The sequence below is a fragment of the Vanacampus margaritifer genome, chromosome 2 (assembly GCF_051991255.1).
Source record: "Vanacampus margaritifer isolate UIUO_Vmar chromosome 2, RoL_Vmar_1.0, whole genome shotgun sequence".
Lineage (NCBI taxonomy): Eukaryota > Metazoa > Chordata > Actinopteri > Syngnathiformes > Syngnathidae > Vanacampus > Vanacampus margaritifer.
The window spans coordinates 56512766-56532765 of record NC_135433.1 but is presented as its reverse complement, the minus strand read 5'-3'; the positions used below and the strand labels follow the sequence as shown (position 1 = coordinate 56532765).

The following is a 20000-nucleotide window of genomic DNA, read 5'->3' as shown; positions in this document are numbered from 1 at the left end:
TGGCGTTCGTACGGATGCCGTTTTGTTCCACAGTCAGTGTGAACTGGGCGCAACTCCTGCTAGCCGCTCGTTAAATCTGGCTTATTCAGTATTTCGGCATCGCTTGCCAGGCTTCACGCTTGCTGCCAAGTCGCTCGCAAAATAATAATTGCTGGTAGGCTTGCAAAATGTGGTCTTTCTGAGCCACCATAGTGCGCATGCTTCAAAATGCATGCACTTAAGCTGCATATTATATATATATATATATATATATATATATATATATATATATATATATATATATATATATATATATATATATGGCAAGCTTGCACTGGCCGCCAGTCAAGTCACATGGCACACATAGAGACAACTATTCACACTCACATTGTCACTTGAGTGGGAAGTGAACCCACGCTGCTTGCACGCAGCAGGTCAGGCACCATCTGTGACTTTATTTTTGACAATACTTAAAAAAATTAAGTAAATTATTTTTCATTGGAAAAGTAACGTGGTGGTGTGAGCTGAGGAGGTAGCAGCCATGGACATGTGCTGTTGGATAGAAAAATGAGCAAAGACTTAAATTTAAACAATAAACTCAGCTTTTCCGCGCACGTTAAAAGGTAAAGGTTACAAGACCCACTCCAAGCAGCAGAGGTGGGCAGAGTAGCCCAAAATTGTACTCAAGTACGAGTAGTATAAAATAAAATAAATAATAATAATAATATTACTCAAATAACAGTAAAAAAGTATTCGCTGAAAAGAATACTCAAGTACAAAACTGAAGAACTGCTTGACTATAAAGTCTGATTTATTTTTAAAAACAATGTCATCAGTCAGACAAATATAAAATGATGTGCAAATGCTGGCATCTTCAAATGATAAAATAACAAAAATAAAAAACTTTTTGAGCTCAAACAACAGTGCAAGCATACATGTTAGCCCCAAGCATGCACAATCCATTCACAAATTGTGGCCCAACTCGCCCGGCACTGCCTCCCAGTCTATGACCACAGGTGGCAGTTTCTTAAAGCGAAAGCACCAAGACGTCATCTTTCAGTTGACTCTTTCCGGTTCTCAACATGCCTGCCAGTCCTCAATCAGGGCCGCATTTCCTGTATATAAGCAATGTGTCTGCGGAAATGCTCCCACACAGTCAGTCAAGCAGAGTGCTTACCAAATTTGCACAACAACATTTACCGATTTTGGAACTTGGTGCACACAAAAGGCTCACCTCATTATTAGGTTTATTGATTATTGAGAAAATTTAAGACTTTTATGTGTGCCTTATGGCCGAAAAAATACGGTAAATCTGATGTATCAAATGGGGATAACGACTCTAGTGTAGCCCAATATAGCAGAGTAGCATTTCTTCACACATCTACTCAAGTAAAAAATATTGTGGTTAAACTACTCTTAAAAGTACTTTTCCCCAAAAAAAGTTACTCAAGTAAATGTAACAGAGTAAATGTAACTCGTTACTACCCACCACTGCCAAGCAGCTTCATGTTTCTGTGGCTACAGTTGCACATGTTCATAAATTAAACGGCACTGCTGAGAAGTGCAGAAGTCTTTTTGAAAGTTTAAATTGCCTTCAAAAGGTTGTGCAAAGTATTAGGTTAAGAGTACCATCATGTTTTGAAGACCTGTTTTAATTAGTTTTTTTTTTTTTAATAATTTGGTTGAGCCACAATTAAAAAAATCATTAATTTGTACTTTTGGCAGACTCAGTTTATTTTTGTGAACACACTGTCCCCCCAATAATAGCGGGGGTACTAACAATTTTGTCCACGTGTGTAAATGACATAAAATGGCAGTGTCACTCTTGCACAATGATGAGTAAAAGCACTTCAAGTCACTGGCAAATTCTAGCACATCCAGAGTCCCGTTTCTTTGAGAAAATCTCTACCATCAGTTTTTATTGAATGATGCACAAAATAAACAAGTGATTGTGCCCATATCGTGATCATTTTCTTCCTTCGTGTATGATACATGATGGTCATGATAATCCTTTTGTTTTTGTTGTTTTGGTAGACTGAAGACAGTCAGAGAGAGTTTGCCATGGCTGCTGCGAGCGTTGGAGACAGTGTGGGTATAGCTTTGGCTGCAGTCACTGCTTTTCCAGTCCACAGATACTTCTGTTCCCTCTGATCCAGCATACACACTGACTAACTCAATTAATATCCATGATGAGCATCATTCATCACATTCACATACACAAGCTTGTAAGCGGTTATCCACTATGCTACATGTTGTCTGTAAAGCTGCAAAAGATGGATAAGTACTTATACAATCTTAGTGGAAAGCAAAGGGGACAGGTCAAACTGAGCAAATGCAACCTCAAACAAGATAACTAGATGCATAGATTCAACTTTTGAGTGTTTCTCCTCAGCAGATAGAGAGGAAAGGGGTGAGCAGTTTGGCACAGAGGAGGAAGGGGGGCGGAGGGAGATGCCTTTTGATGAATGTACATTGTCCTGACAAAAAAACATGGTGCCACGTACAGGTTGGCCCCCAAGGACAACATGAGTAGTCCACAAGTGATGCTGTGACTTGCAAAAAATATTTCAAACAAAAGGACTGTTTATTTTTTTCTTTATTTGTTTAATGTTAACATGGGACACATTGTTAATATACCAGATATCCTATATTTTGTTTAAAAATTAAACAAATTGTGTTCAATAGGAGGAAAAATTATGCTTTTACTTACCCAAATTTAGAAAAATAAATATATTTTAGGGCTCTTATTTTATTACTGTGATACCATATTTTTGCTCATGCATTTTACACTGATGGAATTTGATATTGCAGCCCATGCCGTTTGAAAGTTATTTAAAAAAATGTTTGGTTGGGATTTTAAAAATTGTCTTCTGTACTTGGGTGCTTGTATTTTTGTGCTGTGTGTTTTAAGTGCTCTATAAATAAAGTTAATTTGACACTGCCTCTGCTGTCTTTGGTTTGATACAAATATTTGATCAATAATATAAAGTCATCACTGCAGACATAGCCACACAAAGTATCAAAAGGTTTGTCTTGCCGACTCAGGTCTGAACAATATTTTTTCATAATACCATGTTACCATGGTGACACAATTCCCCCAAAATACCATGCAGTGTTGCCAACTCCCCAGTAAGGAAAACCGCTGTTGTGCCAAAGCGCTTCACTCACATTGTTAACCGCTGTTCTTCATGTCCGTTGCTTTTTTTTATCTTCATGTCCGTTGCTGGTGGCCTGTGATCTTGTTGGTCGGGGCTGCGGGTATTCCCCGGTCCTCTTGGCGGCGACCGCTTAGTGTATTTTTTAGTTTTTGAAATGTATGTGTGGACATCTTCCCATGATTTTGGCGCCTCATCGATGAGTACAGCTTCAAGTTCGTGAGTGCGTATGGTGTGTCAGCAACTGTTGCCGTCTTGCCGACGGTTGCTTCGACTTGTTTTGACTACAACTAGCTAGTGATGCTACAGTTGTTTTGTATCCTCTCCTAGTTTGTATTGCCTCGCAACTTGCGCGGCTCCAGCCGTGAGTCGCCAGCTGCCTTGATGTTGTTGACTAGCTTGGATATTGTCTGTCATAACATCTGCTAGCTTATGACGGCACAAACGACCACTTACGTGTTGCTGTGAGTACCGTATTTTCACGACTATAAGGCGCACCGTATTATAAGGCACAGTCACAGTTACAGGTGCTATTTCTGAGTTTAACACACACATAGGGCGCACTGTTGGGCGCAGGCACGGTTAAACATACGCTAGCTCAAAGCATATGGTAGCATGCTATTATGCTAAAACATGCTACGGCTGATGTTTTTAAAAAGGCAAGACAATGTACTCAAGTTTTTTTTTTTTATCAATCCTAATTTCCTAATCCACAAATCCCTCATAGTCCTCATGATCTTCTGTATCTGAAACAAACAACTGGGCAAGTTCTTCATCAAACACGCCAGGCTCCATCTCATTGACAGAGTCAGTCTCGCGACTGTGAGATGTGCGTGCATTAAGTCACAGATATAAGGAAGGATGGTCAGGCATGAAACCTTTCGGTGAAATTCGCTGTTTAGGACGGGCTGGAGAACTCGTCACCAAGTTTACTCTTCCGTGCTCTCATGTCTGTCCTCAGTCAGGTCCGCCTTTCTTGTATATAAGCAATGTGTCGACGGCAAATCCTCCCACACAGTCAGATTTTGGACCTTGATCCACACACAAGGAGCACCTCATGATTAGGCGCACCGTCGATTTTTGAGAACATTTAAGACTTTAAAGTGCGCCTTATAGTTGTGAATATACGGTACTTTGTGGATTTGTTTTGTTCTGTTGGTGACGAGGCTGGGTGCCGCCTCCTCTCCGATACGAAGATAGCAGCCTGATGACTTGCACACACTCACTGCGCGTCGATTGGTGGCTGCTATTGAGGACGCCGCTCGCTGGAATCACTATGGCGGGTCCTTCTTGCTCGAAGAGGGCCGCACTGACTGCTGTCTTAACTGTTACGCAGTAGCGGCCGCTGCTGCGGCGGTCTGTCCTTCTGTAACCACGACTGTGGCTGATGTTGCGCCTTAGCAGGACGCAGTTGCTGCCCAGGAGCATTCATCGTCGGTAGAGCCCTCCCAAAAGGAACAGCGTCATCTCACTGTGGTTCCAGGTCAAGTTTTCAGTTCGGCCATGACAGGAGTGCTAGAACGTACAGTGCGTGCTAATGACACGAGGCGTAAGTTTGCTAGTCTTACCAATCTCTGCAGGAGATGCTCTCCCGGCCGCCCCTCTGTCATGTGCTGTGCAGAACTTTCGGCCTACGGAGGGATCTGGAGCTCGTCGTCCCTTACAGAGGCATATCACGGACACGCGTGAGGTCCGTCTCTCTGGAAAGAAGAACACATTTGCATTCTGTAATGGACTCTAGGTGCGTGCATAAAACCATGCACGCAGTAGAAAATCTCAGCATACATAGAAAAAGCTCAAAGACGTGATGTATGCTTTTCGTTTTTTTTTCCACATGTTTAAAGTTTAAGGTTATGGTTATGGTTCAGGAACATTTTCCAAAAATCGTCACTTTTATGTGGTAAAAGTTATAAGATACCAATTTTTTAGGGGGTAACTACTTTGGCAGAACACAGCTATTGACTAAAAGTTGCTAAAGACATCATTGCCTAAATTGCTTAATTGCCAATTTGCATGTAAATGTAATGGACACTCTCATGGGAGAGGCAAAAAGTGAGAAAAAACACCCTATATATTTTATTTTGCCTTTACTTTGAAATAGACCATCACTTCTCAAAATAACTTGACCTGACATCTGTTTAGACCCACATTATATAAATCAATCTTGTTAAATGCTACAATATCAAATTGAATCAAAAGACTTTTGTGGGGTAGAATTTCTAGCTCTACCTGCAACCCTCCTCCAGCCGCCTGTGAGTGCTTTGGAACTGGCAGGGGCTCATGCTGCTCGTTAAGGAAAGCAAATGCAGAATGAGACTCCCTGTCACGTCAGCGTCTCCAGAAAACCAGACGCTAGAGTTGTTCCCGGTTTGATTTACTTACAGCTTTGGCCTCTCCATCAGGTTTGATTGTGGGAATTGTGCAAGTTTTAAGGTTTAAAGGGATGCTTGATTTTTTTATTTTATTATTATTTTCTGCTCACAATCCACCAAAAACATTTCATCCCGTACGAACACAGAGACTAAATACACATCTACATACACATTGACATCTCCACACACCCTAATAATAATAATAATAATAATAATAATAAAGGCTAATAAAGATAATAATAAAGGTCTAATAAAGGCTTCCGAGGTTGACGTGGCAATAAGTAGAAATGTCCACTTAAGTATTGGTGCAGATTGATCGCTGTTCTTGGACATTATTAGCGATGTATATGTACAATGATTTGAACATATAATCGTGTCTGGTCCCCGCTGTGACATGTACCAACATCCGCCTCCCAATGCTGAGGACATGAGATCGAGTCCGGGCCTTCCTGGGTGGAGTTTGCATGTTCTCCCGGTGCCTGCGTGGGTTTTCTTCGGGTGGGACTGGAGTCTCCTCCCACATTCCAAAGATATGCATGGCAGGTCAATTGAGCGCTCTGAATTGTCCCCAAGTGTGATGGTTGTTCATCTTTGTGTGCAATGCAATTGGCTGGCAATTCCTCCCAATCACAACCCTCTAGGTCTCACTGTCATTGCCCATGTGAGCGTTGAAGTCCTGCAGCAGAACGAGGAATTCCCCAGAGGGAGCGCTCTCCAGCACACCCTCCAAGGACTCCAAAAAGGATGGGTACTCTGAACTGGTGTTTGGTGCATAGGCACAGACAACAGTAAGGACCCATCCCCCCACCCAAAGTCAGATGGAGGCTACCCTTTCGTCTACCGGGGTGAACCCCAACGTACAGGCGCCAAGCCGAGGGGCAATAAGTATGCCTAAACCTGCTCTGCGCCTCTCACCGGGGGCAACTCCAGAGTGGAAGAAAGTCCAACCCCTCTCGAGAAGATTCGTATCAGAGCCCAGCCATGTGTATAGCCATAGTCCGACTATGTCTAGTCGGAACTTCTCGTCATCACACACTAGCTCGGGCTCCTTTGCCGCAAGAGAGGTGACATTCCATGTTCCAAAAGCCAGCTTCTGTAGCCGGGGATCGGTCCGCCAAGGTTCACGCCCTTGGCTTCCGCCCAGCTCTCTATACACTCGACCCCTTTGGCCCCTCCCACCGGTGGTGAGCCCATGAGAAGGGGGACCCACATTGCCTCTTTGGGCTATGCCCGACTGGGCCCCATGGTTGAAGTCCCGGCCACCAGGTGCTTGCCAGCGAGCCCCCGGTGACGCGGCCCCCATCATTGCGGAATCCATTTATTTTTATCATCATAATAGGTCCATGAACCGTGCTTTGTCTGGCCCCTCACCTAGGACCTGTTTGCCATGGGTGACCCTGCCAGAGGCATAAAGCCCCAGAAAACATAGCTCCTAGGATCATTGGGACACACAAACCCCTCCACCACGCTAAGGCGACGGCTCACGGAGGGGTGCTGCCAAGTCAATAATGTAAATAAGGAATAGCAAAGGTCTTAGAACCCTGAGGTACTCCACATCTAAGGGTGGCACAGTCTGATGGACAACCATTAATGCACACAAACTGTTGTCTATTATGAATGTAATTTGTAAACCATGTATGTGGAATTCAAGAAAAACATAATGCCACAGTTTTTGAAGTAAGATATAATTGACAGTATCAGAGGCTTCAGATTACAAAAAAAATTGTTTTACTCCTAAAGCAAATTCATTTTTGTCAAATGCAGTATAAACTTTGTCAGCCAACTTAAGTATTGCTATTTCCTAAACCCATACTGTTGTTCATACAGAATGTTCAATTCCTTCTAGTGCATCATCATTCTTTTACAAACCAGTCTCTCCAGAATTTTTGAGAAACATGCTAAGGCAGAAATGACAAAAATATTTTGAGTATGCATTTGGGAATGAAGAAGTTTAAATTACCAAACAATTTCCAAAGAGTTTTTTTTTAAAATTGTAGAATAATAATAACAATGCATTGGATTTATATAGCGCTTTTCTAGACACTCAAAGACGCTTTACAAGGGAACGGATACATTATTTATGCACTCACACATTCACACTGTGATGGCGGTAAGCTACTTAAGTAGCCACAGCTGCCCTAGGGCAGGCTGACGGAAGCCTACGGCCCCTCCAACCACCACCAAACATTCGCATCTTCCATACACCAGTGTGAATAGCACTGGAGGCAATGTGTATGAAGTGCCTTGCCCAAGGACACGACACATGACTTGGGGAGAGCGGGTTATTGAACAGCCGACCTCCTGGTTACTGAACGACCGTCTCTACATCCTGAGCCACGGCCGCCACATAGGAATCCAAGAGATTTTTTTATTTATTTTTATTTTTAGAAAGGGGTTTTGTTGCAAAATAGAGTACACAATAGAAACCATCAGCCATCCCAGAAGGCATCAGAGAGCCTACGTATTAGACCTGCTTGGTGATCATCTTCATCATCTGAAAAGCCATTGGTCCCTGATCTGATGGAATCTGTGAAAGGACAAAACAAATACATTTCACATAAAACCACATCACAAAATGTTATAGTAACATACATGTTTGACAGTTCTTGGAAAATATTAGGTCTGACCATAAATCTTTTGCCAGTTTTGCACAATATGAAAAAAAAAAGCTTATGAGTCTTATCCATGCCTGCCCCCGCCCCTCCTCCCTTCCCCCCCCAACAAAGCAACACAAAAAATGCCGTGAACATAGTTGCATTCCAATGTGCACACTGTCATCCGAATTGAACGATTATTTAAACTCTCAAAAATGACCCAACGATGATGAACTTATCCATGATTAGGGTTGGGGTTGGGCAGTATTACGGTGATACAGTATCCCAGGGTATCCAAAAATAGCAACAGTCTCACTTTCAATACCGTCTTGGGGAAAAAACAAAAAACCCAGCGTATAATGACCTAATATATGACATTGAACATATTTTCTTAGTCCTACTACTCCTTTAGTATTGTGATTAAAAACATTGAATCTCAATTCTCGGACTGATCTGTATATCTTTATTCATACACACATTTTCTGAGTTTATAAGAACTTGTTTGAAAATTTGTTATTTTTCTACCTTTATTTAACCGCATAAAACCCCATTGAGATCAAGATCTCTTTTACAAGGGTGACCTGGACCCTTGTATAATCAAACACATTGATTTGAATAATAATTAGGTTGTTTTGTCAATAGTTTTCAATTAAAAAATACAGCACCTTTTAATTAATCCATATAAATTTCAACCTTTTTTTTTTTTTTTTCACGCTAAAAAATAATGTATCTGGTAAGCCCCACCCATTTTCAGCTAAACCACACCCACTGAGTCCTGCATGTTTTCAAGTTTTCTCTACTCCAACACACCTGATTCAATGATCAGGATCATTATCAGGCTCCTATAGAGCTTGCTGATGATCTTAAATATGAATTAGCTGTGTTGAACGTGGGAAACATCTAAAATATGCAGGACTCAGGCCCTCGAGGACCGGACTTTGACACCACTGATTAAGATAGTTGAACAGATACAGATAGTGCTGTACTTGCTCATCCCTAATTGAAATCTATCAGTCTGGAAAAGGTGACAAAAACATGTTTAAGGCTGAGGGGCTCCAGCCTATAAATTAAATTGCATTAAATTCACTTTGGCTTCCTGTATGCATAATTCAAATTCAATTCAACATCCTGTGGGGTGGAGTCAAATACAAATTAATCCATTGAATTGTGTTGTTCAAAAATTCTCAATTGACCATTCTCAAACCACGCCCCCAAACGCCCACATATTCGACATGCAGTTCAAAGCTCCATTGACCTCCATTGTAAAATTATTCCACAAAACGTCTGTCAGCTTCAATAAAACTAGATAAAACAAAGTTCCAACAAGTTGTGGACCTCCAACAAGCAAAATAGTGAAGCTATAGATTGTGTAAATCGTATGTGAGTAATCCACAAAATGGAGCGGTCTCACCCCCAGCTAAATGTCCTACGTTTGCTCCATATATATTGGGCTACTACTAGGGTAGTTCGTCGATGCGACGAAGGCATCCCTAGCTCCACATGTGATGATGATGAGACGAGTGTGGTTATGGCATGGTGAAAATGCACACTGCTTCCCACAAGTGAGACAGGGAATCCCGTCATCACGCTCAGCGGTGCGGCTGTCTTCAAAAAGTGCAGCACATCCTCGTGGCAGGTGGTGCGCCACAGGGCCCGGTTGACTGCGAGGGCCTCCAGCTTGCCAGGCAGAATGCTGCATTTCTTTATGACGGCTTTCAGGTGGGGCGACGGGTCCTGACTGTTGTTTGTGCTTTTGCACCGAACAGCAGCTCAGAGTACCCACCCTTTCTGGAGTCCTTGGAGGGTGTGCTGGAGCGGTGTTTTGTTATTGGACTTCTGTGCTCGCCACGGACTGACCATAACGAACACCATGTTCAAACACATGGGTGTCCATACGTGCACTTGGCACCAGGACACCCTAGGCCGCAGTTCGATGATCGACTTTGTAGTTGTGTCATCGGATTTGCGGCCATATGTGTTGGACACTCGGGTTAAGAGAGGGGCGGAGCTGTCAACTGATCACCACCTGGTGGTGTGTTGGCTCCGATGGCGGGGTAAGATGCTGGTCCGACCAGGCAGACCCAAACGAATTGTGAGGGTCTGCTGGGAAAGTCTGGCAGAATCCCCTGTTAGAAAGAGTTTCAACACCCACCTCCTGCAGAACTTCTCCCTTGTCCCGAGGGAGGCGGGGGGCATGGAGTCCGAGTGGACCATGTTCCGCGCTTCCATTGTTGAGGCGGCCGATCGGAGCTGTGGCCGTAAGGTGGTTGGTGCCTGTCGTGGCGGCAATCCTCGAAGGGATGCCGTCAAGCTGAAGAAGGAGTCCTATTGGGCCTTTTTGGCCTGTGGGACTCCGGCTGGCCAAACTGAATGCGGCTTCGGCGGTCGCTGAGGCAAAAACTCGGACATGGGAGGAGTTCGGTGAGGCCATGGAAAACGACTTCCGGACGGCTTCAAGGAAATTCTGGTCCACCATCCGGCGTCTAAGGAGAGGAAAACAGTGCGCCATTAACACTGTGTATAGTGAAGATTGGGGTGCTGTTGACCTTGACTCGGGACGTCGTGAATCGGTGGGGAGAATACTTCGAAGACCTCCTCAATTCCACCGACACGCCTTCCTTTGAGGAAGCAGGGTCTGGGGACTCTGAGGTGGGCTCCCCTATCTCTGGGGTCAAAGTCACTGAGGTGGTTGGAAAGCTTCTCGGTGGCAGGGCCCCGGGGGTTGATGAGATCCGCCCGGAGTTCCTAAAGGCTCTGGATGTTGTGTGGCTGTCGTGGTTGACACGTCTCTACAGCATCGCGTGGACATCGGGGACAGTGCCTCTGGATTGGCAGACCGGGGTGGTGGTCCCCCTTTTTAAGAAGGGGGACCAGAGGGTGTGTTCCAAATTTAGAGGGATCACACTCCTCAGCCTCCCAGGTAAGGTCTATTCAGAGGTGCTGGAGAGGAGGGTCCGTCGGGAAGTCGAATCTCGGATTCAGGAGGAGCAGTGTGGTTTTCGTCCCGGCCGTGGAACAGTGGACCAGCTCTACACCCTCAGCAGGGTCCTTGAGGGTGCGTGGGAGTTCGCCCAACCAGTCCACATGTGCTTTGGGGACTTGGAGAAGGCGTTTGACCGTGTCCCTCGGGGAGTCCTGTGGGGGGTGCTTCAGGAGTATGGGGTATCGTGCCCCCTGATACGGGCTATTCGGTCCATGTACGACCAATGTCAGAGTTTGGTCCGCATTGCCGGCAGTAAGTCGAATTTGTTTCCTGTGAGGGTTGGACTCCGCCAAGGTTGCCCTTCGTCACCGATTCTGTTCATATCTTTTATGGACAGAATTTCTAGGCGTAGCCGAGGCCCGGTTTGGTGGCCTCAACATTGCATCTCTGCTTTTTGCAGATGATGTGGTGCTGTTGGCTGCTTCGAGCCGTGATCTCCAGCTCTCACTGGAGCGGTTCGCGGCCGAGTGTGAAGCGGTTGGGATGAAGATCAACACCTCCAAATCCGAGACCATGGTCCTCAGTCGAAAAAGGGTGGAGTGCCCTCTCTGGGTCGGGGATGAGATCCTGCCCCAAGTGGAGGAGTTCAAGTATCTTGGGGTCTTGTTCACGAGTGAGGGTAGGTCAGAGCGGGACATTGACAGGCAGATTGGTGCAGCGTCTGACGCTGTATCGGTCCGTTGTGGTGAAGAAGGAGCAAATGTTTTTGCATTTTTGTATTGCAGAATTGTGTTGTTTTATTGTGCTATTATAATAGAGTTCATACTTTTATTTTGAAGGATACAGGAAAAGGTCTCATAAACCAGAAGGAACTGACGTAAGTAACCAACGTACTTAGTAGCGCCATCTTTCAAGTGCAGAGAAGACGTGTGCGCGCCACAGGAAATCAGAGAAAACTGAAATTTAGAACTAATTCAGTAAATGATTCTTTAGCACCTGGCTGAGAAGGGAACAAGGTTCGTATTAGAGCAATCAGTTTCATTGTTTAACTAATGTTGCTATATTTCATGTTCATTGTGTAATTTACTGCATAGTAAAACATTGCCGTTTTCGTCCACTGGAGTATGCTAACGCTTCTTGGTAAATATTTAGCAATGATTTTGCTCAAGATTATGTTTTATTGACTAAGAATCTGTATGGTTTATTTTTGTTTTAAGGTATTTATAAAGGCAACAGGCAAGGTTAAATGTTTATTTGCAATATAAATTGTACTCAAGAGATTGTCAAGGCTTAAAAAGGTAATAATTTAAGGCAACTTATTTATAGTATATGGCAGGGTGACCAAATGTGTCCTCTTTTGGGAGGCCAGACCATTTTCTTACATCCTGTTGAGGCGTCCGGGGGTTTTATAAATTCAAATCTACACTTTCGCCTAGGGCACCAAATCACCCCTGGTCTCATACTGGGAGGTTTGTATGTTTCATCGATTTCCACAAAGTGAACATAGCATCGTAACAGGCACTTGGAACTTATTTTGTTTTCATCTTTCATTTTGTGTTACCTCAGAGTAAACAACCATTCTGTTACAGAGGAATAAACACCATCAGTTTACTGGTACATTTATTAAAAAAATGGGAATTATTTTGCTGCATTACAATTTCCACGCTGAGAGAGAGAAGCCGTTGTTGTACTGGACTTATCTTATCTAACCTGTATGATTTAGCATCGGTAGTTGTGGAGTTTGCTTTTCTGCATATATTAATATTATGAATATATATTTTCACTGCAGTCTGTAGAACTTTTTGCCTCAAATGCTCCAAAAGCACTCACTGATGCTCTGGCACGTTCATCTTCATTGTAAATACCGGTATCCAGAAGGGTGTCGGACCTGGAAGCGTCCAATGAGGGGGTGGGGCTTTTGTGAACGGTCCATTTTGCTTAGCTCTGTTGGAAGTGCTGAGGTTGCCGCCTACCCAGAAGTAAAAAGTGGGGCTTTTGCCACTGGTTTAGACAAGAACTAGACCACACCTCTACAAAATGTATCTTTCATTGTTGAAAAGAAAACAATGTACAGTATTTGCTCATTATAAGGAGGAGAAGGAGACCAGTCGTATCTTTCATTGTTCATAAATACACTGTATTCATAAAGGCTTCCTCCATTGTCCTCATGCTGTTACCTGTAGGGTTAGTGTCGCGGGTTCGCCAGGTCAGGTCAACATAAACAGTAGGGGTTCCAGGTTTGCTTATTTTATTCTCAGTCCTCACAATCAATTGTATCTGTATTCCCAATATTCTGGAATTTCTTACCATGTGACCAGCTTTGAGGATCCAATAGAAGGCAAAGTTCTGATTACTCTTGAAGAAAGCTCCAGTCACTCCAAGGGAAGTGGGGTCATTCAAGGCAGTCCACCTTAGCTTGTTGAAAACAGGCAGACCCTGCCACTTGAGCTTCTGCACCCACAGCTCTTGACCTGGATGGAAAAGTCCATACATGTCACAGAGGTTTAAAGAAGTAGTGTGAATTCAGACATTTGTTTCTAAATACAATCTACTGAAGATAGATGCTGGAAACATGCAAAGACTGAACACAATGTAGTACTTAATTGTGACGATATAGCGAGTTCAACTGTTTTTCACGGTTTCCTGGATTATTTGGGTGCGGCTAAAACAGCGACCGATGAATCCCCTTTTCACATATGACAAGAGATGCCCCTCTCATACCACTATAACAGGGGTCTGCAACCTGTGGCACTGGAGCCACATGTGGCTCTTTTTTAGTCCCTCTCCTGTGGCTCACTGTGGATCTCTAAAAAAAAACTTTGTAGAATCTTTTTTTTTTACATATTTGTTTTTATTTTTTAAAAAAAATATTCTTCAAATGAATTTTGAGAAAAATAAACGATAACTAGATGAAAATTATTTTTAAAAATCACCTCAAAATTTCAAAAAAGTGACCACAAAATAAAAGAAGAAAAGCAAATATTTAACCTAAAATTTCCATGAAATTGCCAAAAATGTCAGAGTTGTGTTCAAAACGTAACTTAAAATGTTGAACAACAACAAAGAAAGAAAAGGCCAAAAATTATCATCAAATATATTTGGAAGTGCCTAAAAAGTCATAATAATTATTTTTTTAAGATAGAAAAGAAAGCGTTCAAAAAGTAACTAAAAATGTCCAAAAACAAAAGAAGAAAATTACCATAAAATGTCCACAAAATATCCCCAAATTTGAGTAAATTGCTATTGCTAGCACAAAAGGCGGGGAAATATTTAAAAAATTGCCATAAAATGTCCAGAAAAGACTAAAAGAGGCAGAAAACTAAAAGGTAGAAGAAAATGAATGTCAAAGTATTGGATGCTGCATATTTTTGTATTATGGTGCATCTCTAATTAGCTCTTGGGCCCTTAGTACGTTAGACCAACACTAACACACAGTGTCCTTCATCCAAAATGTTCAAATGTTTTGCGGCTGCAGAGAGATTTTTTGTTAATTCATTTGGCATAAAATTACTCTTTTGACAGAATAGGTTGCTGAACCCTGCACTATATAAACAGACCGCCTTCATTGGCACCACTGACTTTGTTAAAATTATTCGCAGAAGTGGGCAGTCCGTTGGGAGTGACGGACTGTCTGTTGGTCCGTTGCCGATGGACCACCGTTTTGCTGAAGAATGATGAGAAACTTAAAAAAAAAAAAAATGGCGGACGAAGCAACGATGGAAGTGGATTTTCACCCGTCACTGTAATTGTCACTTACTCACTGGGTCAAGTGCCGACGTACTTCTCACAGACGGACACCTGTTTTGCTGACGACTGAAGGATGCACACACTGCAAGTCTCTGGTGTGTTTGACCATGTGTGTTGCTTAAGAGGACAGCATTAAGACTTTCGCTTTGGAGAACGGTGAAATGACATCTTAGAAAACACTTTCCCGAAATTGGAGGTTAATTCGCCCACAACTCGAATAAGTGGCAAATCATTTAAAATAGTACTGGTGACATTGGGCAGCGAGAATGCCAAAAGCAAAGAATAAAAAAGCATTGCGGATTAGGGCTGGGTTTAAAAAAAATTATATATCAATATCGAATCAATATTCCTTTTCATAGCCCAATATCGACCATGAATCAATACTTTTAATACGCCCCTCAACATAAATTAGTGTGCCTTCTCGCCTCACAGGGAAATTTATTTTACAAAAAAGCCCAGTGTTTTTGCCAGTTTATTTACATAGTGCTGTGGTTGTAATCAATTTGAATTATTATTTATTGTTTTGATCAGGTCATGTTCAATAAAACATACATGATTAATGTAACTGCATTGGATTAAATTTTAAATGTAAATATTCAGGGGGGGTTCATCCTAATGCACCAAGTAAGAGCAAGAAGTTTCTACTATTTACACAGCATTGGTACTTCTGAGAATGTATTTCATATAAAATTGAAATTGGTACTGCATGAAATCCTTAACTGAATTGAAAATCAATGTGAATCGTGAATCGAATCGTAGCCTTCTGAATAGAATTGATTTTGGAAATCTGAATCAATACCCAGGCCTATAGCGGATGGAGTTCTCGGAGGAAGGCGCAATTAGCCATAGCTCCTCTGTTGGCAACATGGCGGAGAGTGACGACGCAAGTGTACAAGAAGAATAAAGTGAAAGAGCGGAGCTTGACCTCATTCTGAAGGAATTGGGAGACTTCCGAAAAGACAACGACCAGCAACTGAATGGAATCTGGGAAGAAATTACGAAGACAAACACTACAATTGAAGAGGTGGAAAAGCGAGTGGAAGCTGCTGAGGCCCAGCTGCAAAGGGCAGAGGAAGCCATAACGGAACGTTTACAACTGCAAATACATCTGGCTGTCTAACTGACATATCTGGAAAGTCGTCCCAGACGGGAGAAATCCGAATACAAGAGGTGAAGCAGGGCGATGACAACTGATGATTGGTTATTGTATGTGGAGGGATTGTTGCGGAAAGGATTGGAGCTCCTGGAGACATTTGAACTTAAAGAACCCACCACGCATTGATGCCAAACTCTATTATAGCTTAAGTGTCGAGCTACAGAATGAAAGAAGAGCTGCTTAAATTAGCCTGGCAAAAACAAGGCTTTCAAAGGGACAGGAAAAGAATAAACCTAGATAACAATTACGCGCCTGACGTGTTGAAACGATGCAGGCAATATGTTGAGGCGAAGAAAGCTCTTAAGGAAAGCAACATCAGGTTCCAAACTCCATTCCTGGCCAAACTGAGACTCATTTATGCAGAAGAACGGTGTTGTATAATTCGGCAGTGGAGGCCACGGAGGACATGGCTAAGAGAGGGGTGATTCGGTTCTAGAGAAGATACAAGGCTTCCCCTGGCACACTAGCAGAGGAGCAAGTAACTGCCAAGAGAGAGAAGGTTGGAATATAAAGAGAAGCTTCAGGTTTTCAGACAACAGGACAAGGAGAGACGGAAAAGGAGATAACGGGGATGATGGATAATACAGTTCTGTTGGAATGTGGTAACCCAAACTGTCTTTTAATTTGAAAGAGGATTTATTATATTCCGTATTTTAGTGACATTGTAAAGGCAAAAATTGAGAGAGGAACGAAAAGGTCGGGTGTTTTTTTCTTTTCTAGTGCCATAAGATAGATAATATCTGGTTTGGAGAAACATTAATATGTAAAGGCTCTCACCAACTAATCAAGGGGGGAGGTTAAGCCCCACTACTACCAAGGCAACACAAGGGTCAATATAATGACCCAAAAGGGGGGAGTCTTGTTGTTCATAGAGTTTTTTATGTTGTTGTCCGTTAGAGGCAATGGTTGCTGCGATTCGGTGCAGCCTTTGGGGCATTACCAATGGTTTGATATGTTACATTCATTTTGGGATTAGGTATGCAGGTGACTAAAATAGCAACCTACAATGTAAATGGTCTTATTATTTCTATAAAGAGAACCAAGATATTGAATAAATTAAAGCGAGACATAATTGAAGTGGCTTTCTTTGCAGAAAACACATTTATCAGAGCATGAAAAATTTATTAGAGCATGAAAAATTAGAACGATTGGGTTTCAAAGACCACTACTCATCATCATATTAGGCAGGACACAGACGTGGTGTTTCGATATTAAAAATATTAGAGAGGATTTTGCAACAAATTAAGTTTAATTCACGTAAAAATCGCTTTATCAATCTGTAACAGCCCTGTATTTATGGTTAAAAAATATATTTAAATCATAAACTGTGGACGTGGCAAGGAGGGCATTTTAGATTCTAGCCAATCAGTCTGCCCGATGCGAAGGATGGGAGTCGTGCACCCGGCCGCTGGGCTAGCGATGCCCGTGCAGGAGAAGGTGGCCTGTTCGAGTAAGGCTGCAGCAATACCCTACTCCACGAGCGACACGACTGGAGACGCTGAAGAGGAGAGAGATACGGCAACTGGTGGTTCCCGGGAGGCAACCTCCTCTCCCAGATTTGCGGCAAGTATAAAGCCAGGCCTGGTGGAATATGTAGCAGGATATTAAGCTAAGGCTTGTGAAACCGCTAAAGCTTGGGCTAGGGTAGGAATGCTTATCCTAGGGCCAGTATTTGAGCAGAAGAAGCAAACTAATGCAAGGTACAAGTATGCTATTTGTTTTATTTGTAAAAATGAGCAGACATTTAGGACTGACTCTTTGGCTGAGAAGCTTTTAAATAATAATTTAATTAACTTCTGGAAAGAAGTGAGAGCTCTAAATAACTCTAAGACCTAGTACTGTCGAAGGAATATCTGGATCTGATAACATTGTAGCACTCTGGCAAAAGCATTATAGCAGTTTGTTTAATTGCATTTTGAGAGAACCGTACAGTGTGAGTGGATAATGTTGACTACAATGATTTCCTGGTGATTACGTCACATGAAGTGCCTGAGGCAAATTGCCTTCCTGCCTAATAATAAAGTGAGTGGCACAGATCAGATTTCTGCTGAACATCTTAAATATGCTAGTATGCGGTTAGTTCCTCTCCTCGCTCTATGCTTTACAACCCTCTTGTTTCATGGTCTTTTCCCAGATTCAATGCTCTCTGTTATGTTAGTCCTAGTTATCAAGGATAAAACCGGCAAAGTAGGCAGCCTTGTTAATTATAGGCCAATAGCACGAGTCAGTGTACTGTCTAAAGTGCTGTAACGAATATTGCCCGTCACCCTCAATTTTTGCATTTTATTTGCCTTTTAAAACATTTCCCCCTGGGGAAGGAAGGTGTGTGCGCGTCTTAACTCTGTGTTTTCAGTTCTCAACAGATGCTAAATAAATGTTCACAGTATGGCGTACATCACGATTTTAAATATAACGTTACTTAGAGTGTAGTAATGATTTATCAAACAAAAGAGGATACATATTTTAATTTCCCAGATTTTACGGTTTTGAATAATAATCTTGCACTCTGTGATAAAGTCAGGTATCTTGGTAATTTCTTCACAGACAAAATGACTGATAACGAAGATATCTGAAGGCAGCGCTGGGCCTTATATACGCAGGCAAATATGCTTAGACGTAAGTTTAATGCATGTACTAAGGAGATGAAACTGTCGCTGTTTAGAGCATACTGTACTCCTCCGTATACGGCACATCTACAGTTAACTTATAGCGGAACTAGTTTGCAAAAAATTAAGATAGCATATAATGATGCACTGAGATTATTACTAAATAGACCACGATGGACTAGCACGAGTGAAATGTTTGTAACTGAAAGGGTTAACACATTGCAGGCGGCACTAAGAAATCTGATGTTTAAATTTGTCAGTCGGCTAAATGACTCAAATAATGAAATTATTGTACACTTGTCAAACATCAGTTTAAGTGCTTACACGATACCAGTCCAAGTTCTGGAAAAATTGGTATTGTCTTTTATATGATGCTTCCTAGTGTATTTTGGTATGTGTGTATTTTTACTCTTCTATTTTTATCGTGGAGTTGGTTTGTTTGTGGTTGGACTTTGACTCTGTAATAAAGCATCATCATCATCATCATCATCAGTAACGAAGGTACTTAGTTATTGATTGGCTCCTGGCTTGTCAATCACACTTGCGTATGTGCACAATGTATGTAGCTTGCGTAGGCCTCTACGTAACAGTGTTTACCAGCGCCAAGACGTCTTCCTATTGTAGCTAACTAACTCTTTGCGTGTGTTTTCAAAGTTAACCAACAATGGCAGAGAAGGATACAGGACCACCGAAAGACTTGTTTTTTAGGTTGCTGAACGGAGGAGACAAGGACGGAAAAGACAAGGACTGAAAGAGAAAAGCCAAACAAAAGTCATTTTGGGCAAGTCTTTTCAGCGATGGCGTGCGCCAAAGCAGCAGAGAGGTCTGAAGGCAGATGCTTTGGTCGCTAAGTTTCTGCTGGGCAGGTAACTTGTTAAACTTGTAAAGTTGTATAATGACAACAGCACCAATGCAGCTTTGCTTATTGACGCTGTTGGTGCAGTTTGATGCTTGTTCTGGCTTACTGGCATCTACTGTACTTTATCCTGGCTGTTGGTAATCCACTTGTTCGTTCTTGTCTTTAAAATTGATTTAATTACTAACAAAACAAATTGACAATAAACATACAGTGAGACGCGTTAAGAAAACCGTGTGTCTCTGCAGCGCAACACCACCTGACTGAGCTTCTTACTGGACACAACATACATCAGCATAAAGAATAACCAGGCTTGGGGGGTAACGGAATACATGTACCGTCGTTACATTATCAATTCCAATTTTTTTTTAACTGTATTCCGTTAGTTGAAGGAAAAAACATGTAATCAGATTACAGGTACATTTATCAAAAATGGAGATTACTTCGAGGATTACAATTTCTACGATGAGAGTGAAAAAGATAGAGAGAGAGACAGAGAGAAAGACAGCGACAGAGACAGAGCGTGCATGCACGCGCCCGCGAGGGGGACCGTTGCTACTGCCTGCAACTGTACTTGTCGGCTGGCTAGTCTTGTCCTTCACATGCGGGCAG

General features: G+C 42.4%; 2 protein-coding genes across 4 annotated transcripts in view; one reads left to right on the top strand and one right to left on the bottom strand.

The window, feature by feature from the left end:
• cln3 (CLN3 lysosomal/endosomal transmembrane protein, battenin) overlaps positions 1–2920 on the top strand; it is a 96174-nt gene extending 93254 nt beyond the window's left edge. Inside the window, exon 15 of the mRNA XM_077555732.1 lies at positions 2014–2920. Coding sequence (XP_077411858.1) covers positions 2014–2130 — 117 coding nt within the window. The 3' untranslated portion in view covers positions 2131–2920. The remainder of the gene's footprint in view (positions 1–2013) is intronic.
• Positions 2921–3174: 254 nt separating this feature from the next.
• scpep1 (serine carboxypeptidase 1) overlaps positions 3175–20000 on the bottom strand; it is a 45607-nt gene continuing 28781 nt past the window's right edge. For 2 of the 3 annotated variants that reach the window (XR_013290974.1, XR_013290973.1), the window contains 3 exons: positions 13331–13494; positions 4703–8033; positions 3175–4605 (listed from right to left, as the gene is read on the bottom strand). Coding sequence is in view for 1 of the 3 variants with exons in the window: in XM_077555733.1 (XP_077411859.1) it covers positions 7971–8033; positions 13331–13494 (227 nt within the window). In the remaining 2 variants the exon portion in view is untranslated. Of the gene's footprint in view, positions 8034–13330; positions 13495–20000 lie in introns of all 3 variants that reach the window. The other variant, XM_077555733.1, reaches the window with a different exon arrangement.